At 40.8% G+C, this 27,661-nt stretch overlaps 2 protein-coding genes across 3 annotated transcripts; both read right to left on the reverse strand.

Annotated features, from left to right (window-relative positions):
- Nucleotides 1-4,220, reverse strand: LOC137822069 (protein LATERAL BRANCHING OXIDOREDUCTASE 1). Its single transcript, XM_068626973.2, has 4 exons — nucleotides 3,860-4,220; nucleotides 1,757-2,004; nucleotides 734-1,061; nucleotides 1-540 (listed from the first exon to the last, which is right to left on the reverse strand). Exons 1-4 carry the CDS (start codon nucleotides 4,100-4,102, stop codon nucleotides 304-306), a joined length of 1,056 nt encoding a protein of 351 aa, XP_068483074.1. The 5' UTR covers nucleotides 4,103-4,220; the 3' UTR covers nucleotides 1-303.
- An 865-nt stretch (nucleotides 4,221-5,085) lies between these two features.
- LOC137820104 (zinc knuckle (CCHC-type) family protein) lies at nucleotides 5,086-9,532 on the reverse strand. 2 transcript variants are annotated; one of them, XM_068623924.2, is made up of 4 exons: nucleotides 9,430-9,532; nucleotides 7,177-7,390; nucleotides 6,749-6,841; nucleotides 5,086-5,908 (listed from the first exon to the last, which is right to left on the reverse strand). In XM_068623924.2, exons 2-4 carry the CDS (start codon nucleotides 7,299-7,301, stop codon nucleotides 5,338-5,340), a joined length of 789 nt encoding a protein of 262 aa, XP_068480025.1. In that variant the 5' UTR covers nucleotides 7,302-7,390; nucleotides 9,430-9,532; the 3' UTR covers nucleotides 5,086-5,337. The 2 variants fall into 2 exon arrangements, with proteins under 2 accessions (XP_068480025.1, XP_068480027.1); XM_068623926.2 differs by having other exon boundaries at nucleotides 7,177-7,802.
- Between the last annotated feature and the right edge of the window lie 18,129 nt (nucleotides 9,533-27,661).

Genomic DNA, 27,661 nt, shown 5'->3' on the forward strand with positions numbered 1-27,661 from the left:
GGGTCAATGTAAAATCTCTAAGAAATAAAATTATATAATAAAAAATAAACTAAAAATAAGATTGTCGATACAAAAATAGTAGTAATTACAAAAACAATATTATATATAAAATGCATAAACATCAAAACAACATATTCACAAGAAGTTGCAGGGAACTGCAATTATTTCGAGAAGGATACATGTAGTAATTATCTAACAACTAAACATGCAATTTATACTAAGAGATCATAACTTGGAATTTGGCTGCATCTTTATTCTCTTTTATCTGACTAAATCAAGAGAAGCACTGGGCTTAATCAAAACTTAAATCTTTGAAGCTTCCATTGGTCTCTTCCCTTGCTGGTAATATTGGAAAAAGATCTCAACATAATTTTTGACGGGTCTGTATAACAATGGCCTTGTCTCGTCCACTAGCATATCCAACGGTTTAATCACTTTTTCTGGATCCGGGGTGCAGAACATTGCTGCTGTTAACCTTTCCTTCTCTTTATTTACCACTACTCTGTGCACTGGGCTCCGGAAAATTCCATTGCTCATTATCTGTTATTAATCACATTCAAAACAAGCTTTTCTGTTGTATCAATCAACTCTATTCACAGGTTTGCTCTTTGCATGAATCAAATGATGAAATTTCATTCATGAATGATGCAGTTATAATATGAATATTCATCAATTAAAGAATGATAGTCACAAAAGTCTAACTAGAATAAGAAACTTCAGTTATTGTTATTACCTCTATTTGATCACCAACATTGATAAAGAGAGCATCAGGGATGATTGGAACTTTAAACCACTGATCATCTTTGAGGACTTGGAGGCCTTCCACTTGTTTATCTTGCAACAGAAAAGTAATGGTGGATCCATCTGCATGTGGCTTGAAGCCGAGAACATGATCAGGCATTTGACATGGAGGGTAATAGCAGAACCTCAGAAACATATTAGATCTCTCTCCACTTTCATTCAGGAAGCAATTTTCTTCCAAGTTCAGTGACTTAGCCATGGCCTTAAGGATTACTTCACTTAGCAGCCTTAGGCTTTCGGTATATTGTAGGACAGTACTCCTGCATTGAGATTCCCAGTGTGATTAATAGGAGAGTATGCTTGTGTCACTAGTACAAAAGAAATGGATGAAATTTCTTATTCCTTTTCCAAAAACAATAATGCTATATATAAGTCTAATTTAATTAGATAACTTAGTATTTAGTTATATGAAAATAAAATAAAAGAATGAATTATCATAAGTTAAAACCATTTATTTTTTTTAGTATAGGTATTTAAGAAGAAATTTATCCTAAACATGTATATGTATTTTAGTTTTTTTTTGGAGCCAATACAGTATTGGATATTAAAAGAACATTTCATGCATTACAAGAAATTACAAGAAATTCAAGAAAATCATGAAATAGAAAGATTTTTAAATAAAAAAAATAATTAGTTATTATAATAACTAAATTAGAGATCATTTTAGGAACTCAAAATTTTGTGTCTAATTAACAATCAAGTTTTTGCTATCAAATTTTAGAATATAAATAATTAGTAGCAAAAACTTTGATTGCTAATTAGACATCAATTTATAAATCATTTAATAATAATAGAAATTAATTTAGAAATCAAAAATTTTTTAGTCTTCAAAACGGTCTCTAATGTAGTCACTATAAAGACTAATTATTTTTTGTCTCTAAAAATTGATTTAAAAATTGATTTGTATTCCATGATTTTCTTGTAATAATGGTGAGGAAAATAAGAACGTGTATACCTGAAATCATTAGGGCTTTGAGGCCAAAATTTGAACTGCCTCTGATCTTCAGGATGCACCTTTAGGAATACTCTGTCAGTCCAATCAAGCCTTTGCTTTTCTGAATATATTGTATCATTGCCATATCCCTCGATGTCGTTTGGTTCCCTTGCACATTTTTTCTTTTCTTCAGTTGGAAGTTGAAAGAACTGCTTTGAAACTTCTCTCACCTTGTCCAGAAACGAGCTTTCCATTCCATGGTTTATTGCCTGAATCCCGCAAAATAATTGAGAATAACAGAAAATAATGCCATCACTAACTTCAGTGTGATTTTACAAACTCGTGAAGAAAGCAACTCAACTAAATTTAGCAATAACCTGAAATAACTGAATTCTAAGTTTACTCCCTAATACATTTTAACATAAAATGAACCTTTCTTGTAGTTTTGTAGCTTTTAATCAACACCATTCAATTAATCGTTAAAACAAATGGGCATCTAAGTTTAATTATTTATACTACATATTTAATTATTTATAATACATATTCTCAATTTTCGTACATTCAAACAACTACATACTTCCAATTTCTGTATATTTAAACAATAATTATTTATTTAATATTTTATTTATATTATATTTAAGACAAGGTCATCAAATAATAATTATTTGATTAATATTATATGGCAAATGCTTCCTACATCCAATCATATCCAATATTTTTAACCTGGACCTAACATATTTTTATCCAACATATTTTTTAATTTTCAAAAATACCCTTTATTCTGGAAATAAAAATCTAAAATTGAAAATAATATATTTTGAAAAAGTAAATCTGGTCGAGGTTATTGAGTTTCAGAAATAAAAATATAGAAACAAAAATCAAAATTCTATTCCAGAAAAAAATAAGAAATTGAAAATAATACATTCCAAAAAAAATCCAGAAGAAAGATTATTGTGTTCCAAAAATAAAATTCGAAAAAAAAAATGAAAAATAAAAAAAATTCATAATAAAAAAATTCGTTCCAGAAAAAAATCCAGAACATGAAGTCCGAAAAGTATTTTTATATGCACCTCATTTTTTTAAGAAATTTTTGTCATTCCACGAAATGGGGTGCAGAGTGATATAGTGCAAGAAGCAATTGCCATATTATATTTAGGACAAGTTCATTCAAACAATAATTCCTTGATTAATATTATATTAAAAATACATAAATAAATCACACTATAAATCAATTATAAATTATTAACTCATTCAAACAACTACATCCTACCAATTTCCGTATATTTATTTAATATTATATTTATATTATATTTAAGACAAGGTCACTCAAATAATAATAATTTGATTAATATTATATTTAAGACAATTCATTCAAACAATAATTCCTTCATTAATATTATATTAAAAATACATAAATAAATCACACTATAAATCAATTATAAATTATAGATTAGCTACAATTCAGTTGAAAGTTTTTTTTGAAAACACTCCTCACGAGTTGTCCTTTCCGATTTATTTTGGGTAGGAACATTACACTTCCCGTGGCGGGCTCCACCGGACACCTCCGGCGGCTCCATCGGAATGTTCCGTAATAGTTTTGTTTGTAATAATTTTGTTCTTAAAAAGAACCACATTTTATCACCAATTTTTTGTTCTTAAAGTAACAACATTTTATTAAATTCTTGTAAATTAGGTGGATTAAAAAATGAATCGTAAGTGTTTCGTAATAGTTTTATTCTTAAAACAACAAGATTTTATTAAATTCTTGTAAATTAGGTGGATTAAAAAAGGAACCGTATATAAATTATTTTTAGCACCATTTTATTTCGGGCAACAATTTATTTCTGGTAAAAAGAGATACATGTTCCGTAATAGTTTTGTTCTTAAAAGAAGAGTTTTATTTTGAAAAAAAAAATTCTCGTAAATTAGGTGGATTAGAAAAGAAAACAGTATATAAATTATTCTTAGTAACCTCAACTCAATCGATTCGATCGATCTGGAACTTCTATATTGATCTCGGACTATATTGATTTGGGACTATATTGGATTCCTTCTAAGGTGACTGGGATTGGATTTATAAAGTTATGAACAGAGATTGTGTTTAGATGATATAGAAAGGGATACCTGAAAGCAGCCCCATGAATGGAGTGCGCGGTGGAGTTTAGGAAGCTCTTGTTGAGCTGAAGAGGAAGAAGAGAGGCGAAGGAGATCGAGCACAGGAATACCATCATCCTCTGATGGCATAAGAGCATCTCCAAATCCACAACCGCCTTCGTCGTACATGTAATTTTTTGGCACATTATCAGCTTTCAACACCAACTCTTGGACAGCTCTACCTACCTTCTCTACCCCACCGGATTCGTCCATCACTGTTTCTGTTTTGCGGAACTTGGAAATGCTCGCTTTTATGATTTCATCGACCGCGCTTTTGAGATATATGATATATTTCCTTTTTTTTTTCAAATAACGACACGTATCGCTTAGTGTCAATGAAAATAAAAAAGAAGAACATCAAGATTTTCTTATCTTTTCTAACAATTTTTTTAAAATAAAATCAATTTTCTTTTAACACGGCTTTTTTCGATATACATCAATTAATTAAAAAACAAAACCTAATGAGAAAATGTATCAAAAGCAATCACATGTAACCAACGAAAAAAAACTCGAGAATCGAAAAAATTATTCTAAATATACAGATCCATAAATGTATTCTAAAATTTGAACTGTGATTTTTTTTATTTAAAAAAAAGAGCATTTTTGTGAACAGCAGGTTCAAAAACACTGTACAAGAAGCAATTGCCTTAAAGTAGTTCAGTGTATATGTTAAGCCGTTTTATTTAATTTCTAATTTCTTGCACCAGAACTTTTAGGTGTTTTATAGGTAAGTGACGCATTCTTACTTTGATGTCAAAACCGCTTTAGCAATTTATCGAATAATTTACAGTTATAAAATCTAATGGATAAATCACAAGGACAATTCAAAATCAGAACACTTATCACCACCAAGTCCAAAATCAGAACATTACCCAATTTACTAAGGCCTCGTCCAATCTACAAAGATATAGTATCAAAACAAAATGACTAAAGGAAATAAATAAGTTATTTCATTATTTAGACATTTTATGATGGAATAAAAATAATTTCATCACGTACATCAAATTGAGAAGTAAAAGTAATTATTTCATTTGATCTTGTTTAAAATAAGGTAAGAGTGAAACTTGTTATATTACATTAACTAGTCCAAACATTGTCGCAGTACACAATGCTTAGACAAATTTTAGAAGAATATATAAATCTAATGACAATATGTAAATATAAACCCATTAAATACTTGTAATGTACTAGAACAATTAAAGATAACGTCATCACGTAACTCTGAATGCATACAATATCACGTCTTATAGCAACTTTTATTCCTAGCACAGGCACAATATCATAAACTCTAAATGGCCGATAAATTGGCATCATTGTCACGTCTCTCTAGCAAGTTAAAAAATAGTAAAAAACCAAACACATACACTACCAAGACTCATCAATCTGTCCTTGGCGAGAAAATCATAGAAAAAACATCCATACAACTGAACGCAGAAAATTTCGATCCATCAATACCTCCTGGGGTAGCGATCCATAAACCGACCTGAAGGGCATTCGTATGCCAGGTGGCCGCGACCTCCACAATTGTGACAAATCATCAAGGGGCCCATGCAATCCCTACTCATGTGACCTAATTGCTGGCAGTTCCTGCAAATCACATCTCGGTAACCACCACCACCACCACCACGAGCTCCACCACCACCTCCTCCTCCGCCACCACCACCACTGCGATCTCCAAGAACATTGGCTTTTGGACACTGTCTAGCCACATGCCCGGAAACATTGCACAAGTTACAAATAGGATCATTAGGACAATCACGTGCCAAGTGGCCTGTCTTCCTACAGTTGTTGCATGCCTTATCATTCGTACATTCAGCTGCAATGTGGCCCTGCTTATAACAGTTGTTGCACAACCTCAAGTCTCCTGGAGGCATTGGAGGAGCGGTGCATTCCCTAGCACGGTGTCCAGCTTTGCCACAGGTATGGCAAATGCCCTCATTTGGACAATTACTGGCCATGTGGCCAGGTTCTTTACAGTTCCAGCAGAGTGACTTTGTGGTACATTCAGAAGCAATGTGCCTGATAAAACATTTAAAATCATAAAAGTAAACCCCAGTCAGCAGATACGATATAATTGAGAGTTTGAAATCACAAAATTTGAGAAATGGATAAACAAAAGCATACAAACCATATGAAAATTGTAAAGTCAAACAACACAAGTTTCAAACTTAAACATATCAAAGAGCAGGTAAAAGCAAAGAGTATCTGCCTCTGTCCCGGAGTGGCAGAGGCACCGTTAGAATGATAAACAAGTCACTATGGCAACACTAAGGCGCTCATACACATACTGCCATCGCATTCAGCAAGCAAAACAACTTTCATCCACGGGAAACACAAAGAACATGGCGCATGGTTGCAATACAAATTTAGACCGAAGTAATACAATACAATAGTTTACAGATAAACACCTTGAATTTAAAGATGCCACTGTGGGATGGAACCTAAGAGGTGAATTAAGGCAAATCAAATCTTCTTTTACAAAAATTCAGACAACATAAAGATACTGAAGTTGTAATGCTTCAATAATATACAGCAAAAAAAAAAAAATCTTGAAATGAAGCTCAGTGCCATCCATGGAAAGATGATAAATGTAGAAAGAAGGACAAATTTAATTTTAAGAACAAAAGGGTAACCACATTGACCTAACATAGAAATAAAATAAAATAAAAAAGGTGAATGATAATAGGCATATTCCTGAAAGTTAACCACAGTCAAATTATGAGCAAGAAGAAAAAGATTACTGACAGGTAAACAAATTTCACTGCAAAAAATATCAGCAAAAGAAGTGTTAAAGCATAATCATGTTAATTGAAATCTAAATAAACACAACTTCAAAGAAACATTGAATGAATGCCATACCCAGGGAGGCCACAGTTGTGGCAAATTGCGACATTAGGGCATTCCCTTGCATAATGACCAGGCCTCTTGCAGTTCTTGCACAGATTGTCTCGGCTGACAAAAAAAATCAAATTAGTGTTGCCACAGTGAGAAATGCATGTTCGTGTTCCAAATGTCAAATGGCTGTGTAAATATAACCCTTCTGCTTGAGAGTAAAAAGTGTATTACTTAAGTTCCCAACTAATCAAAGCAGCAGCCAGAACAAGAAGAATGCATGCCGCAATAACAGAAAATAAATGGGACATACTTAGGGTTTTACAAACAGAAAAATAAAGATTCAAAGCCTCTTCTACCAAAAGCATACTCCAATCTTCTTCAACTGCCCCTACCAATACATTTAAGTAGAAAAGCAATACAGCAAATACATAGTTAAATTCCAAAAAGAAAACCTGAAACCCCGACGTGAATCCCTCCTGTAAGGTGCATCACGGTAGGAAAATCGATCAGATCGGATCTTACGGTCCATTGGGCTCCTGCTTCTGCTCCTGCTCCTGCTGCGGCTGTCTGAACTCATTTTCACCTTTTTTCTTTCCTACCCACAACAACAACTGATCAGCGAAACCACCTCCACCACAACCAACAACACCAGCCACCGCCTCCTTCCTGTCCACATCACAACCAACATCCAATATCATCCTTAAGCCAACTAGCGAAGCCAAACCCCCTACCTCCCCTTCAAAATATAAAAACCGCAAATTCCAACAGTATAGAACATGAAATTTTCAACATGCAATCCATCTCACATTCACATCAATCAAATACCACTGCACTCAGCACCAAAAAATTTGATAGCAAGCCCTTGGACACCATTCTTCATAATATTCACGTGCTTCTCACAAATAATATATTCCCAACATAAGATCACTCTACCTTTGGAAAAACAACAGAAGCATATCACTTCATCTTTCGGCAAAGCTAACCCAATAGAGTAGAGGGATAAGGTAAAATATTGATTCAGACAGAAAAGCATCTGGAGGCCTAGTTTTGGTTTGGTGAATGGTGAAATACTATTATCCTGTAAAGGCAATTGAGGAACAAAATAAAGAAAATGACCACTTAGAAAAGAAAGGAGACACATATGGTTATTTATAGACAGCTACATCTTGTTAACGTAAAAATACGTGTGCCTTTAAAATGAAAACAAGTTCTTCAGCATACTTCCCTCCCTAAAAGAAGAACCATCCTTGTGTTGATTAGGCATTATATGGGACCAGGTTAACTTCATCCAACATTACATCTACAGATTATTTGCATCTCCATATTTAAAGTGAAAAATATCCTTCTCTAGAAGGTCCAGGTTGTTATGAACTAGCATTCCTAAAGACTCGAGGTGTTGGATAAAAGCGTGTGAATATTTTATATGTCTAATATGCCCCCTAACGCTAGAGCCCTTTCATCTTGAATATGGACAATGCTCCAAAGCCCATCCAGGTTGTGCAAAGATACAAATTTTATTTAGAAGGGATGGTCATGGTCATAGAGGCTCTGATACTATATCATGAATCAACTATCACAATAACTTAAGATGTACGTGAATGGTTCCGAGTCCGACATGGATTTCAAAAGCCAACAATTCAAACAGATGGTGTGGCTATAGAATATTCAGTTACACTGCTGATAAACCATTGCAACTATGGGAGATTTTCCCTTTTTGGTCCATGTACCATACATTAAATTGTGATGGGGATCCAATAAAGAGGAAGTTAGAAATAATTTGATTATTACCAATAAGCTTATCATAGAGTACATGACACATTATTTCTCAAGAATTAAAGTTCACAAAAGCCAAAGTATCATACAATGGCATCCTATATTGTAAATTTGGGCATCTTCAGATTTGGCACGATGAATGGTGAATCAGTTGGTCCAGAGTATGGGTGGCTCTATTTCATAATTAAATTCGGATGTCACACAGCAAACTATATATATTTTTAGTTGGTCTTCGGATGTCACAAGTTACCACAGGTGCAATCAGCAGAACTAAGACTTGTTCTCTACTTAAGCCAGACAGTTCTAGTGCAAGTAACATAGAATATATCCAAATTTACTGTCCTTGGTTGGTAATTCCAAACAAAATATTATTCCAAATCCATCAGCTCCAGAGGTAAAACATCTCCCTGGAATTCCACTTCCCAGTTCCCAAGATCCACCACAGCTAGAAATTTATTTCTCACAATCAAAAGTACTAGTTAAAATTTGAGCTTGATTATCATTTTTTTCCTAAGCATCATCAAGAATTTAAAGCAAGAAAACTGTATTGTGCATACATCTGAGAAAAGTTGTTTCTCTGCACCAGGAAAGGAAAGAAAGCCGTTCAATCTTACACTTAGATAGTTAACCATTACCAGAAAACACACACCAAACGCCACAAATCCTTCAGGCCCAAACCTAATTAAAATTACAGATTCGAAATCGAAACCCTACAAAGTGCAGATAGCGGTCACATCACATGTAATCAGGGTAAAACGAAATTCCCATCAATGCCGAAAAATGAGGGCAAAGGAAGAAAATCGTACACGAATCAATAAAGGCGTACTATGAATCCGAAGGGAATTAAAACCTAACCCTAACCCTAACATAGAGCCACATCGAAATGAATAAATATTAATATCGCAAAATTAAAGAGGGATTAAGGGAAGAACCTGAGAGAGCTACGGCTGAAACGCTAGATGGAATCGGCGGTTACGTTATGACGACTATATGGATGATCGAAACGCCTCTATTTGCAACACACAGCCGCAAGGGTTTTTTTTTTTTTTCATTCTCTGTTGCAGTCACGAAGGAGGGATATAAATACATGGTCACCCTCCTCCCCTTTTCTTAGTTGATTTTTATCATTAATCATAAAAGTTACTTCGTTTTATGATTTTTAGATCTACATTTCTTTTTTATATATCCCATAAATTTTAATTTTACAAAAGATGGGATAAAATTAATTTAATTTAATCTGTTAAATTTTTTTAATAAAAATCTATTCATATTATCTTTTTGAAATGTTTTTAGTTGGTCTTAATCAAGAAGACGTGGTCTACTTAAGACTTTGTTGTAAGTGAGTAGGAAGACAAAAATGGTAATAAATGTGAACAATAGTATTAAAAGTAAAAATATAAAATATGATAGATTATTAACCATTTTATTTATAATTATCATTTATGACAATGAAAACTCGGTTATAAGATGCACAAATCCGACCGTTATATGTGACATTTCCATCTTTTTGACCGTAGGTAAAGAATGATATCTCATTCTTAGAATATCTCACAATTTTATATAAAAAAATAACATAATTATAATATATATATATATATATATATATATATATTTATAAAATTAAATAATTTAAGTAGTAATTATATTTAATGACATTGTACGTAATCTAATGAATATTTTTTCTATTAATAAAAATATTTTTATTGTTTATGAATTAATATATCTACTTGTGGTATTAATATACTTTCACATTTTCAAAAGGAAAATAATTGTTGAAGTAGTTTGAAAGTTTACATTTAAAAAAAAAGAAAAAAATGTGTTGTGTTTATTTTCTTAGAATAAACTTTAAAATATATTTCCTAAAACTTTTTAAAAAATAATAACAAATTAAATATAAATTATAAAAAAGTTGGTAATTAAATATGGTTAGATTATCTAAATTTTTATATAATTTTTTTTCTTAAATAGTTTGTTATTTTAAGATTGAAATGATATTTATAAGACCACACCTATTATTGATTAATCCTATTTATAAGATACACTTATTATTGATTAATCTCTATTATAAGACACACTTATTATTTGAAAGTATTTGTTTATTAATTAATATTTTAAAATATTTATATATTTATATTATTTTGAATTAAATATATTTTTATATAATATTGTAATATGAAATTAGTTTTCGTTTAAATTTTAGATCATTCAAATAGATATATTATAAAAGTGATTGAAATGGATATTTTTTTATGTGAGATAATTGTTATTTTTTTTTTCAATATTGATTATTGTTTTGGGATGTCGAGTGTAGCTACCTCCAATGAAATTGATGAAGTAAAATTTCAAATTGAATCAATTTTTTATTCTAATCATTTTTATACTACGAACACTTAAATAATCAAAATTATTTTAATATGGAAATGTTGGTTAATTAATGAGTGTTAAGATTTTATTCATGTTTTTAACACTAAAACAGGTACAATAAGGACTCCAAAAATATTGTTTTAGATATATTTATATAACTAATACTATTTTTTATAAACATTACTTTTTTTTAAGGCTATCTAATTACTTTTAATACTTGTTCGGTTGAGACAATGGTTGATTAAAACGATATTGAGATAATATTATTCTTCTAAAACACTAAATAGATGTCACTACAACAAAACCAATGAAACTTGTTTGTCTAACCAATGTTCTTTTTTATAACCATTATGTATATTCTTTTTAGATCTCCATACCTTTCTTTTGCAATTATATATACATATATGTTCCTACTAGGGAGATGGGACCTAGAGAACTATTGAAGTCTTTTTCTCCTTCCTTCGGTCGGTCATGTTACTGGGTGATGAGCTGGGATTCCTCTTGTCCTCCTGCTTCTCCTTCGGTACTCAGTCTCGGGTGAACATCGGATGGTGGGGGTACCTGCGAAGGCACTCCGACGCTCAAGTTAGAAAAAGGGTGGTCAGCTCTTAGGTAGGTGAACAGTAATAAATGGCATACCTTACTCCTTGGGATGCGTGTTATTTATATTATTCTAATGGGCCTACCTTGTTGGGTCCGTTTATTGAGGTGGATATCACTTAGGGTTGCATTACCTAATTCTTAATGATGGATTAACTTCGCTGACCTTGGTTTGAGCGTTAATGATAATCAGGGTTGGCCGTCGGCCAGATCCTCAGGTATGAGTCGGCCATCGGCCAGATTTCCCTGGTCTCGGTCGTCTCGGTCAGGTCTTTTAAGGTCTCAGCCAGGTGGATCGTCGGCCTCATCGTTCGGCCAAGTCTCTCAGGTTTCGGCCGGCTCTCTTGGTCTCGGTCAGTTTGACCAGGTCTCGGTCAGGTTGTCTAGGTCTCGGCTTTGCCCATACTGGTACACTTGTCCCCCAAGCTCGAGGGCGGATATGTCAGATGTGCCTGATGAGTTTTTAATGATGGTGTCGGTCGGTTTCGTGGGCGTGTGGTCGTTTGGTTCCCCGAGGTGTGACGTGACTAGGTGGCATGACATGACCTCAGGCGTCGTGACGTGATGTGCATTGATGAGGGGTTTTTTGGGCGGGAAGGTTTGTGGACCATTGGATCTAAGAGATCTAACAGTTGAGATTGGTTCGTCGTTTCGAATTCTGAGGCCCATGGGCCCTATAAATAGGGGTCCTCTACAGTGCCGAAACCTTGTGCCTCATTTGTTTGAGCGAACTGATAGCCGAGTGATCTCTCACCCTTAGCTCCGAGACCCGAGTTACCTTTCAACCATCCTCTCTCGCCCAGTTTAGCTTATCAACCGAGGTTAGTTATGTCTTGTGAGCCTCGTCTTTCCCCCCCTCCCTTGGGTGACCCGTCTTCTCCCGTCGGTCACCCTTCTTTTAGGGAGTCTTCCGAATCATCTTCTTCCTCTTCGTCATTCACCACCGACCCTGCTTCGGTTGGGGTGGCGGCCACCCCTGGTGGAGGTTGTGAGGGAGGATGCCCCGACCAACGCTGTTGTCCGATCGGGCTCTCCTCCAATGGTCGTCCCCCTAGAGGATCTTAAGTGGGTGGATCCTAGGGTATTAGATATTTCTTCCGCCTATGGGACCGAGGAGTCTGTGACAAAGTTTTTGCTCAAGCACCCGATTCTAAAGGCGGAAGAGTATTCTTCTTACTTTAGCATCCTGCCCTGTGGGGCGACCGAGAGAGTGTGCATGGGGCGGCCTGGTTCCGACCCCCCTTTCTTTTACATGTACACTTGTTTTTTTGTTGACCTTTTCGTTTCTCTTCCCTTTGATGAGTTTACGATGGGTGTCCTTCGGACACTCAACGTGGCTCCCACCCAGGTTCACCCGAATACCTGGGCGTCCCTTCAAGCCTTTCGCTTGTTGTGCGACGTTATGTGTCTTCACCCCACTCCCTCTTGTTTTCTTTCTTACTATAACTCTCACCCTGCCAAAAAGGTTGCTTGGCATTCGTTGGCCGGCCGGCCTGGTAGTGTCCTTTTTTACCTCTTCGCCCTCTCCTATAAGCGTTTCAAGGAGAGGTTTGTGAAGGTTGTGATTCGGCCCGAGGCGACCTCCTTCTTTTTTGACTCGGTCGGTCGGTCAAGGTTCCCCCTCTATTGGACTGCCTTGTTACTTTAAGGAGTGGTCGAGGCCAATGGAGGGTGAGGACGAGTTGGGGGTCCTTGCCCTTTTTGACGCCCTCCCGAGGAGGCTTCTGTGCCAAGAGCTGATCGGTGCGTATGCCAAGTCTGCGTGATGGGCGACCGTGAGGGGTACGTGTCTTGGTCTGTCTTTGTCGATCGGTCTTATCCTAACTTGTTTATAACTTGTTTGCTTTGTTTTGCAGAAATCATGGTTAACGAGCGACCGAGCGCCGTTAGCGTCCTTGACAAGCATCAACAGAAGGTAGCCGATCGGAAGGGTCGTCGCAACCTAGAGGTGCTGCCGCCGAGGCACGATAGGGCCGAGAAGTCCAAGGGACCGGCCGGGTCTTCCCACAAGTCCAAGAAGCGACCGAGGGAAGGTGGTAACGTTGCCACCACCGTGCGCTTGCCGGGGTCCATGCCGACACCACCCCCTTCTTGTCGGGTGGTGGCCGAGGTGGTGCCACCCTCGCCGAGGGCTTTGGTTCAAGGGGCGGTGGGCTCGTCCTTGGCCGGAGCCTGGGCTTCGCCCACGCCCTTCGACCTCTTGGGGAGTGGCTACCAATTCACACGAAGGGTTCATATGGCGCTCCTGGAGGAAGCCCGGGAGTCTTTCCGATATGTCTCTCCCTCGGACCTCTTGAGGAGCGGCTTCGAGCTCTTGTGCTGCTCGATAGTTTTCGTTCAGCACAGTCTTCAGGGGCGAGACCGCCATGTCGAGGCCGTGTCGCACTTGGATCACCAACTTTCTGAAGCCACTCAAGACCTGAAGTAGTCTTTGGCCGCAAACAACGACTTGACGACCAAGATTGCTAAGGAGGCGGTCGAGAGGGAGTTGGCGCAGAATGAGGCCACGGAGGCAAGGCGTCAGCTGGAGGCCGAGAAGTTGAGGGCGGCTGCCGAGATAACCGCACTGAAGAAGCTGACCGAGGAGAGGGCTGAGAAACTCTCGGCCTCGGTTGCTGAGGTGGCCGCCCTCCAAACTGCCAAAGATCAAATCGAGGCTAAGCTCGACGAGAACTATGAGGAGGCAGAGGAGCTGCTGAAGCAGTGCTTTGAGAGAGTCATGCGTCAAACGCACGTGCTTTATGGCGGGCCGTCGACCACTGGTAACTTTGACCTTGATTGCGAGGTTTACCAGGGTCGGCTGATGCCGAGTGCTGAGGCGGCTGCCTTTGCTGCTCAAGAGGGTGGACCGGTCGAGACCGAGGAGGGGGAGGCCGAGGTTCTTGAGGGGGAGGCTGAGGCCGAGGAGGGGGAATGCGTAAAAATCCAAGATTAGGTTTCCCTTTGGTCGGGGTGTGGCCTTTTCTTGTCTTTTGGTTTCCTCCGAGGCCGGGATGTGGCCTCCTCTTTTTTTGCTTTATGATGTATTGTCCTACTTCATTGTTTCTTTCAATATATCGTCCAACTTTCCTTTCGTAATGACTTCGCGTAAAAATTCACGAGTTAACCAATCGGGCTTTAATTGAATATGGCGGTTGGCCACATTTACTGTGATGTTAATCGAACAAGTAAAGCATGGGCGATCGGCCATTAATTGTGAATGTTAATTCGAGCAAGTTCAATTGGCGGTCGACCATTAATTTCGAATGTTAATTCGAGCAAGTTCAATCGGGCGTTCGACCATTGATTACGATGTTTAAGCGAACAAGTAAAGAATGGGCAGTCGGCCATTAATTGTAGATTGTGAAATCAAACAAGTTGAATTGGGCAGTCGGCCATTGATTGTAGATTGTGAAATCGAACAAGCTGAATTGGGCGGTCGGCCATTTAATTGCGATTGTTAAATCAGATAAGTTGTGTTGGGCGGTCGGTCATTAATTGTGATTTGTTAAATCGAGCAAGTTGATCTGGGCGGTCGACCATTGTGATTGTTGAAACGAGCAAGTTGATTTGGGCGGTTGGCCGTTAATTGCGATGTTAATCGTGGGGGTCAGCCTCTGCAGGGTATGCCGGTTAAGGCTTCATCCAGACCGAGCCGAGAGAGGTGTTGGCGGGGTGTGCCGGTTAAGGCTTCGTCCATACCAAACCTGGGGGATCGGTCTCGACAGGGTATGCCGGTTAGGGCTTCATCCAGACCGAGCCGAGAGAGGTGTTGGCAGGGTATGCCAGTTAAGGCTTCGTCCAGACCAAACCTGGGGGTCGGTCTCGGCAGGGTATGCCAGTTAGGGCTTCATCCAGACCAAGCCAAGAGAGGTGTTGGCAGGGTATGCCGGTTAAGGCTTCATCCAGACCAAACCTGGGGGTCGATCTCGGCAGGGTATGCTGGTTAAGGCTTCATCCAGACCGAGCCGAGAGAGGTGTTGGCGGGGTGTGCCGGTTAAGGCTTCGTCCAGACCAAACCTGGGGGTCGGTCTCGACAGGGTATGCCGGTTAGGGCTTCATCCAGACCGAGCCGAGAGAGGTGTTGGCAGAGTATGCCGGTTAAGGCTTCGTCCAGACCAAACCTGGGGGTCGGTCTCAGCAGGGTATGCCGGTTAGGGCTTCATCTAGACCAAGCCGAGAGAGGTGTTGGCAGGGTATGCCGGTTAAGGCTTCGTCCAGACCAAACCTGGGGGTCGTCTCGGCAAGGTATGCCGATTAAGGCTTCATCCAGACCGAGCCGAGTGGTTGCAGAAGAACTTTGCCAGTATTTTGATGAAAACGCCTCGTTAAAACCTCCTTGGTTGGGTGAGGAAAGAGTGTGTGACTTTATTTCTTTTAGCTGTAGTAGAACTTGACGGCGTGGCATTCCACGTCCTTGGTACAATTTTGCCCGAAAGCCATTCTAAATGATAAGCTCCCCCCTGTGCGACTTCTCGAACTCGGAAAAGCCCCTCCCAGTTGGATGAGAATTTCCCTTCATTTTTTCTCGCGTCGCTTCGCATTCTCCAGACGAGGTCGCCCTTCTGGAAACTCCTCGGCCAGACCTTTGTGTTGTACCGTCTGGCCGCCCAGATTTTGCAGCGGCCTCTCGAATCCTGCTTTTGTCACGAAACTCACTTACCAAGTCGAGGTTGACAGCTAGGCTTTCCTCGTTTAGGTTGAGGTCGAACATCTGCCGTCGTATGGTGGGCTCGGCCACCTCCACCGGGATCATGGCCTCGGTCCCGTATGTCAGGTTGTAGGGTGTCTCCTGCGTGGTAGTCTGGGGGGTGCACCTGTACTTCCAGAGTACCTCGATCAGCTCCTCAGTCCATCGGCCTTTTGCCTTGCCCAGCCGCTTTTTCAGCTCGTTGAGTATGACTTTGTTGGCGGCCTCGACCTGCCCATTGGTTTGTGGGTGTTCTACCGAGACCGTGATAGACTTGATGCCCAAGTCGTCATAAAAGAATTGTAGGCCTCGATCTATGAACTGTCGGCCATTATCAGTTATTATTGTGTGCGGGACGTCGAACCGGCAGACAATGCTCCTCCATACGAAGTTTTGTTTTTTTTTTGCCGAGATGGAGACAAGGGGTTCGGCCTCGATCCATTTGGTGAAGTAGTCGACTCCCACCAAGAGGAACTTGGTCTGCCCCTTTCCCGGGGAGAAGGGACCGATAATGTCCATCCCCCAAATGGCGAACGACCTTGTGTGGTGGAGAGGGCCGAACTCCTGACACTTGGCGCATTTCTTCACGTATTCGGCACAGTCGCCCTGTATGGTCGGCCAATAGTAGCCGGCCCTCAGAACCTTGGCGGCCATCGTTCTTGCCCCGGCGTGATTTCCGCATATCCCCTCATGGATCTCGGCCAGAATGTACTCGGCCCATTTGTTGGTGATGCATTTTAGCAGGGGGGTCGAGTAACCTCTCCGGTACAAATCTTCGTTAATCATGGTGTACCAGGTGCATTGTTGCTTCATCGCCTTTTCTTGGTCGGCCTTGCATGTGCCATCCGTTAGATACTGGATGACGGGTGTCATCCAGTTGTCGACTTCGGCCTCGACCTCTTCTATAGCCAGGCACTCGGCCTCGGCCTCAGTCACACTAGGGTGTCTCAGCCATATTTGTACGACTGACCTCTGGTAGCCCTTTTGTTGTCCTCCCTCGGTATGTGTGCCAAGGGTGCTTTGCTGAAGCGGGCGATGCTGTTTTTGGCCGCGTGGTAGTACCGTTGCAGCAAAGGCTCTTTAACTTCGAACTCTCCATTGACCTGACCGACCATCACCTGGGAGTTGCTTCTGCATGTAACTTCGCGTGTTCCCATGTTGTAGGCTAGGTTCAGCCCAGCGAGCAAGGCCTCGTACTCGGCCTGGTTATTGGTCGCCCGGAATCCGAATTGGAGGGCTTGCTCCTGGAAGAGGTCGTCCCACCCCTCTAGAATGACTCTCGCTCCACATGTTGTTTTATTTGAGGAGCCGTCCACATAGAGCGTCCACCCGCCCGAGAGGGTGGGCAGTGGTGTCAGCTCGGCCGAGAAGTCGGCCAGGCATTGAGACTTGATGGCGCCCCTCGGTTCGTAGCGTATGTCGAACTCGGAGAGTTCAACTGACCAACCTATCATCCTCCCTGCAAGGTCCGGCTTAGACAAAATTTTAAAAATAGGGTAGTCGGTTCTTACAATTATGGAGTGATTTTGGAAGTAGGAGCGCATCCGTCTTGCTGTGAGGACTAGGGCGAGAGCCACCTTCTCTATCATCTGGTACCTAGTCTCAGTCGAGTGGAGGGTTCGGCTGACGAAGTACACTGGTCGCTCCTCGCCCTCGGTCTCCTATACCAGAGCAACGCTGACTGCTTCCTCCGAGACTACCAGATATACAAGGATCGGGTGGTCGGGTCTCGGCTTCTGGATGACGACCAGGGATGTGAGGAATTCCTTGAATTGTTTGAAGATTTCCTTGCATCGGTCGTCCCATGCGAATTTTTTGCCCTTTCGGAGCAACTAGACCATCGGCCTCGTCCTCTCGGCTAGGCGGGGGACGAACCGGGAGAGGTCGGTCAGCCGCCCTAGGAGCTGTTGTACCTCCTTCACGTTGTTCGGACTCCTCATGTTGAGTATGACCTGACATTTTTCGGGGTTGACCTCTATCCCCCGGTGGGTGAGCATGAAGCCTAGGAACTTCCCTCCCTCAACCCCGAAAGTACATTTTTCGGGGTTGAGCTTCATGTTGACTCCCCTTAGGGCCCTGAAGACCTCGTCCAGGTCCTTTAGATGTTGATCGAATGAGTCAGACTTCACGAATATGTCGTCCACGTACACTTCTACCGCCCGGTCGATTAGGCCTTTGAAGATTTTGTCCATGAGGCGCTGGTAGGTCGCCCTTGCGTTCTTGAGGCCGAACGACATGACCTCGTAATAATAGTTGGCGTCGGCCGTCATGAAGGCCATTTTCTCCTTGTCCCTGGGGTGCATGCTTATCTGGTTATAGCCAGAGTAAGCGTCTAGGAAGCTTATAATTTTGTGGTCGGCCGCCCCGTCCACCAGTCGGTCAATGTTTGGGAGAGTGTAGGTGTCCTTCGGACATGCGTTGTTGATATTTATGTAGTCGACGCACATCCTCTAGTTACCGTTCGGTTTGGTGACCATGACGACGTTGGCCAGCCATGTCGTGTATCGGGCCTTCCTTATGAACCCGGCCGACAGGAGCTTGCCGACCTCTTCCTTTGTCGCGAGTCGCTTTCCGTCGCTCAAGTCCCTCTTCTTTTGGGAGATCGGGCGGGCTTCCTTGAATATTGACAATCGATGGGTGATGACATCCGGGCTCACCCCCGGCATGTCGATCGGCGTCCATGCGAACATGTCGATATTCTTTTTCAGCGCGACATGCATGATCTCGGCCTCGGCCGCTGCCAAGGTTGTTCCTACAGCCGTGTTGTGCTCTTCGTCGAGGAGGGGAACTCTCCTCAGCTCCTCTCTCGCTTCTAGCCTGTCCTCGGTCGCCCGGGGGTCGAGGTCTACGAACGCCACGGTTGGCTCGATCTTCCTCGGTCGGGCCTTCCTGGGGGAGCGGTCCTTTCGGGAGGACTTTCTCACCTTGAGGGGAGAGGTGTCGGCCCTTAAAGGCTCCACCCGGAGGCTCTCGGCGTAGCACTCTCGTGCTTCCTTCTGGTCTACATGGACCGTGAGAATGTCCCCTGTCCTTGAAGGGAATTTCATTGCGAGGTGAGGGGTTAATACTATGGTCATCAGTCGGTTGATGGATGGTCGGCCAAGGAGGATGTTGTAGGAGGTGTAGGCGTCGATGACTAGATATCGGATTTTGATGGTCCTGATGTTCTTTCCCTCTCTGAAGGTGGTGTACAACTCGATGTAACCCTTGGTACCCACCCTCTCGCCCGAGAATCCTACCACGTGGTCGTCGTATGGCATCATCTCGGCCTCGGCTATCCTCATGGCCTTGAAAGTTTTCTAGTAGAGGATGTCTACCGAACTTCCTTGGTCCACAAGGGTCTTCCGTATGGTGAATCGGTCTATATCGACCGCTATCACCATCGGGTCGTCCTGCTGGCGGTAGTCTACGCCTTTAAAGTCCTCGTCCGTGAACGTGATGGGTGGCATCCTCGGTCGGAATGCCATCGCGTTTACCTGGTGTACCGCCCGAAGGTGCTTCTTTCGGGCGTTGTTCGTGCTTCCTCCCCCGGCTATAGTGTTAATAACCTCTCGGTTACCTCTCCTATCGGCCTCCTTGGGGGGGTCGTCCCTTTGGGGGGGGGGGGGGGGGGGGGGGGGGGCGTCATCTCTCGCGGTTTGTCGGTCGCCTCTGTTATCTTGGTCATTTCGGCCGCGTTGATGTGACCTCGTCCGTCTAGGTGGATCCGCCCGGCGAGGTGGGTCTCGGCCATTCCTGACGAAACGGCAGAGATGACCAGCCTGAATAAGTTCCTCGATCTTATCCTTAAGGGCCTGACACTCCTCGGTCGAGTGTCCGATGTTTTTGGTGATACCGACACTGCTTTCTCCGGTCGGCATTATTTGGGCTGGTCACCTTCCTTGGAGGGGGGATCAACTCGGCGTTGAGGGCCTCGTCCAGAATCCTCCCCCTCTCGGTCGTCAGGGGTGTGTATTTTGAGAACCGGATTGACCGGTCTCGGTTGTCCCAACGTCGATCATTTCTTTGACTCGGCCGCCCCTGGCGGTCCTTTTCTTCCTTGTTTCTCTCCCCGCCGGCCTCGGCACGGGCCTGGTTGCGGAATTCTCGGAGTTCTTCCAGCTGCATGTACTTAGCAGCTCTCTTTCTCAGCTCGTCCAAGCTGTCGGCCGGCTGCATGCATAGGTTGTCGGCAAAGGGCCCTAGACGAAGGGTCGTCAGCATGTGGTGCATGGCAACGTCCGGGCTCAGATTCCGGATACTCATTGCCACCTTACTGAACCTATCCACAAAGGTTCTCAACAATTCTCCCTTCTCCTGGCGGATGCCTACCAGGGCGATGGAGGTTAGGTGGTGCGGCCGACTGGTCGCAAACTGAGTTTCAAACTTTGCTACGAGCGTGGCAAAGCTATCGATGGAGTTGGGTGAGAGCTTGGTAAACCAACTAAGGGTTGCTCCCTTCAAGGATGTGGGAAACACTCGGCACAACACGACGTCGTCCGAGGTGTAGAGACTCATATGGGTGGTGTAGGCGTCCATATGCTCGTCCGGGTCGGTCGACCCGTCATATCGGTCTCGGTTGAAACCCTTCCACTTCTCAGGCAGTGGGACTTCGATGATGGTGTTAGTGAAGGGGTGTCGGCGGTTCGGGTCGGCCGTCAGGGTCGTCCGGGTGGACCTGATCAGGCATGACTCGTCGCCCATCTCGGTCTCTCGGGGAGGGGGTCGGCCTCTTGTCCCCTCGGTCACATCTGGGTCAGGGGGAGAGGTGTAGGACTTGCCGACAACGTTCGTCGGTATGACAGAGGGTCCTCCCTCTCCCAGCTTCTTTTTCATTTCTTCGTTCTCCCTCCGGAGAACTTGCAGCTTCTGCTCGTTTCTTTGAGCAACTTCCTCGGTCTTTCTTCTCATCTCGGCCATCTCTCTCTGGAGAGACAGCAACAGCATCGTCTGGTCAGCTTCGGTCATTCTCTCCATGCTTCTGATTGAGACCATCTACTTTTTTCCTTCAGCTAGTTTCCCTCGGGCCCCACGGTGGGCGCCAATTGTTCCTACTAGGGAGATGGTGTTGGGTCTATTAATGTCTAAGTTCAAGAGGGGAGGGGTGAATTGAACATATAAAATTTTCGCAAACACAAACTGTTTTCAGTATATCAGGGGTAAAAGAACAAATTGATTTTAGAATGAACAGATTGATTCTTACAAAACAGTCTAACACAGACAGAACTGCACCAGATTGGGATTAAGATCAAATAGTGAAAGATAGCTAAATCAGATTGGTTCACTTTTACCAGTTTTGAAGAACACACACTGAGCCAAAAGAACAATCCAATTTATTCAACACAAAGCTTTATAGACAATGAATATTTTACATGATTTTTATGAAGAAACCTGTTGGTTCTTAATTCAATTACAAACTTATATTCAGAAGCTTTGTTTATGATTAGAGAACTTTTCCAGATTAAGAAGAACGGTTTTTATTAAGCCCAGAATTAACAGATTTGATTTCAAATGAACAGATTTCGTTCTTGACAGAATTAAGCAAAAACAGAAACAAGTGCAGGGATGAGAAGAGAAACACAAGAGAGTTTTTATACTGGTTCAGTCATCAAGAGCTACGTCCAGTTCACCTTACTCCAAGGTGGAATTCACTAAAACAAATACACTCAATTACAACATACACAACAGCTCTTGAACCCTTCGAGAACTTCAACAAACAATGCTGAAAAACACTATTCCAGCACACCTTGCACTCCAAGAAACCCTATCAAGAGTGACTAACACTTATACCTATTACAAGAATGAATAAGGGAAAGATTACACTTGAAATTGTGTTGCAAAAACATAAACCAGTTGTCCTATTTGCTCCAAGACAGTACCAACCCCTTCATCCAGCACAAGGTTCTTCAAGAACAAGCCCACATGTATTTTTCTTTTGAAAAACCTTTGCAAAACCTTTTTAATCCTCTTCCTCACACAAGAAATGTTTTATCTCCGTTAAAACTGTGATTGCTCAACATATCTTCATGTGAGAAAAGCATTTTATTTTATAGAGAACAGTTTCTAACCACTTTTCAAAAAACAGTTTCAGAGCAATTATAAGAACAACAGATTGATTCTAAAACAACAGGTTAAATGTTAACAAAACTGCCAGCTCAAATTAACTGAAATAACAGACTGAGCTTTACCTTTGGTGCCCTAACAGAATTTCAAAAAGCCTTTTTAACATAGCAAAAATAAACCTATTGTTTCTCAAGAAAACAGATTTATTTTTGTACTGAATCAAACCTCTTAAGAAAACTTTAAAAAACTTTTCCAAAACCATTTAACCTTATTATGTGCTTGATCTTACTACCTTGATTTGGCATCTAGGATGGGTCATGCAGCAAAAGGAAACCTTGAATACACACAAACATAAAGTACAAGATCATCTAAGACACATTTCAACCTTCAAAGCAAACTAGCTAAAGACTACATCAAACACACCAATGCAAGGTAGAGATGAGCTTCATCCATCTCCAACAATCTCCCCCTGTTTGATGGAGACAAAAACCCCTTTGCTTTGCATACTTGATGATCAAAACTGCACTGTACTAGCTTTCAAGCAAACTGCACAACGACATTTAGAGATAAAACCAGAATATAACAATATATGAGTTTTGTGCTACCTCCCTGCAGCTTGAACCAAATCATCAACTTATGTAAGCAATCTTTCATCTGTCCTTCTCCCCCTTTGGGTTCATCAAACAGAGTAGAACATTGAATAAAAGAAGCACACCATACACATGCATAACAGTTCAAACTAAAACCAATTTATAGGTCCATTACAAACCAAAACAGAATGAAACCAGTGCAGAAAAAATAGAAAACCCAATTGTTCAACAAGACATAAAGGATAAAGACTTTGAAAGGATCACTTGTTATAGTGGTAGAGCTCGGCTAGCTGCTCCTGAACTCCTTCAATTTGGTCATCCAAGTGTTGAAACCTGGCTTGAGTCATCTCATAGTATTCCTTTTGGTCGTATGTGAGTGTATCCAGCCTACTTAGAACTTGCCTTTCGAACATGGATAGAGGTTCACCTCTATGCATAGGTTCCTGATATGCAACCAATGCATTATGGCTTGTAGCAACAACATCCTCATTTGCGAAAGAGTGAACTGGTGACTCATCCATGAGCTGCACACCATCAACATTTTCTTCTTCTTCATCTCCTGGATTAGCTGCTTCATTCTCAGATCTATTTGCAGCATTCCTTCTAAAAATCCAGCTGTCTTCCTCCTTTTGGAACCCCATTTTCAAGAGAGTGGAGTTGTCTATTTCACTTGCTGCCTTAATAGTGTCATTTCTCTCATTTGCAGTATCAACTTCAAAATAGTCAATTAGTTTTGATACAAAAATTGCATATGGAAAACGATAATCGGGAAGCCTTGTGGATTTGAGCATATGCTCTACCATTGTACTTACCCAATTTACCTTGAGTTGATTCATTATACAGTATAGCAGAATCAAATCCTCTTCATGAAGAGTAGCATGATTGCTTCCTCTGGGAGTAAGTTGCCAAGCAATTATGTAGGCTAGGAGTCTTGGAATTAAGGTCAGATTACCAGCATGAAATCTAGCTATTGGTTCAGTAGGATTTCTAACACAACTCCTATAAAACTGCATCTTGTTGAATCCTTGAATTCCAACAGTATTCCCTTTGCTAACCTTTATTCCTGAATACTTGATTCCTCACACATTGCTCCATATTTCCCTTGTAATTTTTAGCTTCACTCCTTTCACATGGGAAACAAGGTTCTTGCCATCTTGAATGAGGTTGTTGTAGAACACCTTCACTAGGTCTGGATAGACATTTCCAGTCATTTCCAAGAAGCTTTTCAGTTTTTGATGCTTGAGCAGAGTTTTTGCTTCAGTCAGATTTTTTTCCGCAACCATGAGAATTCCAGCACCTTGGGCACATTGACTTGCTTTCTGCTTGTCTCATGTATGAACCTTGTCATAGCTTCAGAATCTCCAGCAAACCAATTTTCCAGAATGCCTTGGCTGCTGTTAGGTTGCTCTTTGAGTTTCTTTCTGTGTGATGAGGATGCCATGCTTGATCTGTTGTTACATGCACTTATCCACCAAAAAAAATCCCAGCTAGAAAGAGGATCAGTAACAGTTCACATGATCATTTGAAGATAGAAATTAAAACAGTAATTTATTTGAACCTGGACAACTTGTAGTAGGAATGAGAAGGTGTGAAAAAACAATTGATTAGTGCCAGATTTATATAGGGCTTAAATCAGATTTAAAAAAAAAAAAAATCTCAAGTTTTAAAAGAAATCAATTCAATTAGATCTTCTACAGATTTTATTCTTGTGTGATACAGCAGGTGCAGGTGTTGATTGACCCAAGAATATATTGGAACCAGCTTTCTGTTTAGCAAATCAAATCTGTTGCACCTACAAGATACCCAATCAGTTAGAATATCCACATATGACTGTCATAGACCTGCTGGTTAATAACCGTAAAAGCAGTCAAAGATTAGGGAGAGAGAGAAAAGTAAATATTTCTCTTTCCTAGTCACAACTGTGATTCTGAAACAGAGAGAGAACACGTTAAAATATAAAATAACAGATTGAAATTTTTACTGCAGAAGACAATTTAAGCTAATGATACCCAATTCATTTAGAAGAAAATAAAACCTATCTTTAGCAAGAGGTTTAGTAAAAAGATCAGCCAATTGAAATTCAGTGCCAATGAATTTGATATCACAAGTTCCATTAGCTATATGTTCTCTTAGAAAGTGATGTCTAATTTCAATATGTTTAGTTCTTGAATGCATGACAGGATTCTTAGACAGATTTATAGCACTAGTGTTATCACAATTTATAGGTATCTTGTTTAATAGAATCCCAAAGTCACTTAGTTGCTGCCTTAGCCATAAGGTTTGAGCACAACAACTTCCAGCAACTATGTATTCCGCCTCTGCTGTAGAGAGAGCAACACAAGCATGTTTCTTGCAATGCCAAGAGATTAGACTTGATCCAAGCATGTGACAAGTCCCACTTGTGCTCTTCCTATCAACCTTGCAACCTGCAAAGTCAGAATATGAAAAACCAGTTAAGTTTAAAGATACATTGTTAGGATACCATAATCCAACATCCTTAGACCCTTGCAAGTATTTCAGAATTCTCTTTGTTGCATTGTAGTGTGATTCCTTTGGATCAGATTGATATCTAGCACATAAGCACACAACAAACATAATGTCAGGCCTGCCAGCAGTTAAGTATAATAAAGAACCGATTAAACCCCTGTACTTAGATTGATCCACTCTGCACAATCTTGTTCCAGCTGACAGCTTGTTAAAATAGGAGTGCTGATTGCTTTGCATTGATCCATATCAAACCTCTTAAGCAGCTCCTTGCAGTACTTTTCTTGACTTATGAAAATTCCATCCTTGAGTTGTTTCACTTGTAGTTCAAGGAAGAAATTCATTTCCCCTAACATTGACATCTCAAACTCACTCTTCATTGTTTTCACAAAGTCTTCACACATCTCTTCATTTGTGGATCCAAAGATAATATCATCCACATAGACTTGCACAAGTATAATGTCTTCTCTTTTCTTCTTTATAAACAGAGTTTTATCAAAATTGCCACAGTTATATCCTTGAGAGAGCAGAAACTCACTTAGTCTCTCATACCATTGCCTAGGTGCCTGCTTCAATCCATATAAAGCCTTCTTGAGCATGTACACATGCTCTGGATTTTTATGATCTTCGAACCCTGGAGGCTGAGATACAAACACCTCTTCATTAATGTAACCATTTAAGAATGCACTCTTAACATCCATTTGAAACAGCTTGAAACCTTGTATGCTGGAAAATGCTAGGAGTAATCTGACAGCTTCAAGACGTGCTACTGGTGCATAAGTTTCACCAAAATCTATTCCCTCTTCTTGGTTATAGCCTTTAGCAACCAGCCTTGCTTTATTTCTAGTGATAGCCCCATGTTCATCCATCTTGTTCCTGTACACCCACTTGGTTCCTATGATATTCATTTCATGTCTTCTTGGAACCAAAGTCCACACTTCATTGTATTCAAACTGGTTCAGTTCTTCCTGCATTGCTGTTATCCAATTGCTGTCTTGTAGTGCTTCTTCCAGACTTTTAGGCTCAATCTGTGAAACAAAGGCCACTATTCTGCAGAAATTATTAAGTGAATTCCTTGTTGAGACTCCTTTCTCAATTTTACCAATTACATTGTCAAGTGTGAGATCCCTTGGAGTCTTCCATTCTTTAGGCAGTCATGCATTCACAGTAGATTCTTTGACAGTATTTGGATTAGTTGCATCAAGCTCACTAGATTTACTCTTTTGCAAAATGGTTCTTAAATCATCCACACCAGGTTCATCCAGAACAGGTTTAGGCACAGTACAATCTGTTTCATCAAATACAACTTGTATAGATTCTTCTACTGCAAGCAATCTTTTATTTTAAACTCTATAAGCATGTCCATTTATAGCATAACCAATATGTATTCCTTCATCTGATTTAGGATCAAATTTCCCCAGATTGTCTTTACCATTATTTAGAACAAAGCATTTGCAGCCAAAAACCCTAAGATGACTAATGCTAGGCTTCCTACCTTTATACAATTCATAGGGAGTTTTCTTAAGAATTGGTCTAATCAAGGTTCTGTTAAGCACATAAGAAGCAGTGTATACTGCATCTGCCCAAAAATATTTAGGTAAACCAGATTCATTTAACATGGTCCTAGCTAACTCCTCTAATGACCTATTCTTCCTTTCAGCTACACCATTTTGTTGGGGTGTCCTAGGAGCAGAATAGCTGTGTGATCCCATGTTTTTCACAATATCTATCAAATTTTGCATTTTGAAACTCTCCCCCATGATCACTACGAATCTGTTTTATTCTATTTTCATTTTCATTATGCAGAACCTTAGCTAGTTTCTTAAAGGCTTTATATGCATCATTTTTAGAAGCAAGAAACAAAGTCCATGTATATCTTGAAAAGTCATCAACAATCACCAAAGCATAGTAATTTCCAGCTAAGCTAGCAGCTCTAGATGGTCCAAACAAGTCCATATGTAAAACATCCAAGGCTTTATTTGATGAGAATAAAGAAAAAGAGGTTTTTATTGATGAAGGAAGAGGCCATTCACCATCACACTTGAAGTTCTTCCTTCTAGTCTTCTCAAAATTAAAAGAAGACATAAAATAAAGAGAGGCCCAAGCCCAAGCCCAAGTCCATCTTATGAAGGGCAAGGCCAAGTTTTAAATAATAAAGAATATTGTTTGAAGGTGCTTAGAGGAAAACATAAGAAACCTTTTTTGTTAAAGCATCTTTTTAGGTCCTTAGTTAGGAGTATTAGGGGGGGTGCGTTAGTAGATAGGTGTAGGAGTAAATAAGGAGGTGCCAAAGTGAGAGAAGGGATCACACCTTCCTCATGACTTGTTTAGGCGCCATTTTCATTTGAATTTGGGGGGAGTTTTTGAATTTATTTAGCTTGCATTTCAGCACCTTTAAGCTATAAATATAGGTGC

Source organism: Phaseolus vulgaris, chromosome 9 (genome assembly GCF_051622355.1).
Source record: "Phaseolus vulgaris cultivar YP4 chromosome 9, ASM5162235v1, whole genome shotgun sequence".
In the NCBI taxonomy this organism is placed as follows: Eukaryota; Viridiplantae; Streptophyta; class Magnoliopsida; order Fabales; family Fabaceae; genus Phaseolus; species Phaseolus vulgaris.

Coding starts and splice junctions, on each gene's coding strand:
- LOC137822069 (XM_068626973.2), bottom strand. CDS start 4,102: ATGGACGAATCCGGTGGGGTAGAGAAGGTAGGTAGAGCTGTCCAAGAG. Junction 2,005..3,859: donor ATTCATGGGGCTGCTTTCAG/GTATCCCTTTCT, acceptor TGCGGGATTCAG/GCAATAAACCATGGAATGGA. Junction 541..733: donor ATGTTGGTGATCAAATAGAG/GTAATAACAATA, acceptor GATTAATAACAG/ATAATGAGCAATGGAATTTT.
- LOC137820104 (XM_068623924.2), bottom strand. CDS start 7,301: ATGAGTTCAGACAGCCGCAGCAGGAGCAGGAGCAGAAGCAGGAGCCCA. Junction 6,842..7,176: donor GATTCACGTCGGGGTTTCAG/GTTTTCTTTTTG, acceptor TTTTTTTGTCAG/CCGAGACAATCTGTGCAAGA. Junction 5,909..6,748: donor CACAACTGTGGCCTCCCTGG/GTATGGCATTCA, acceptor ATGTTTTATCAG/GCACATTGCTTCTGAATGTA.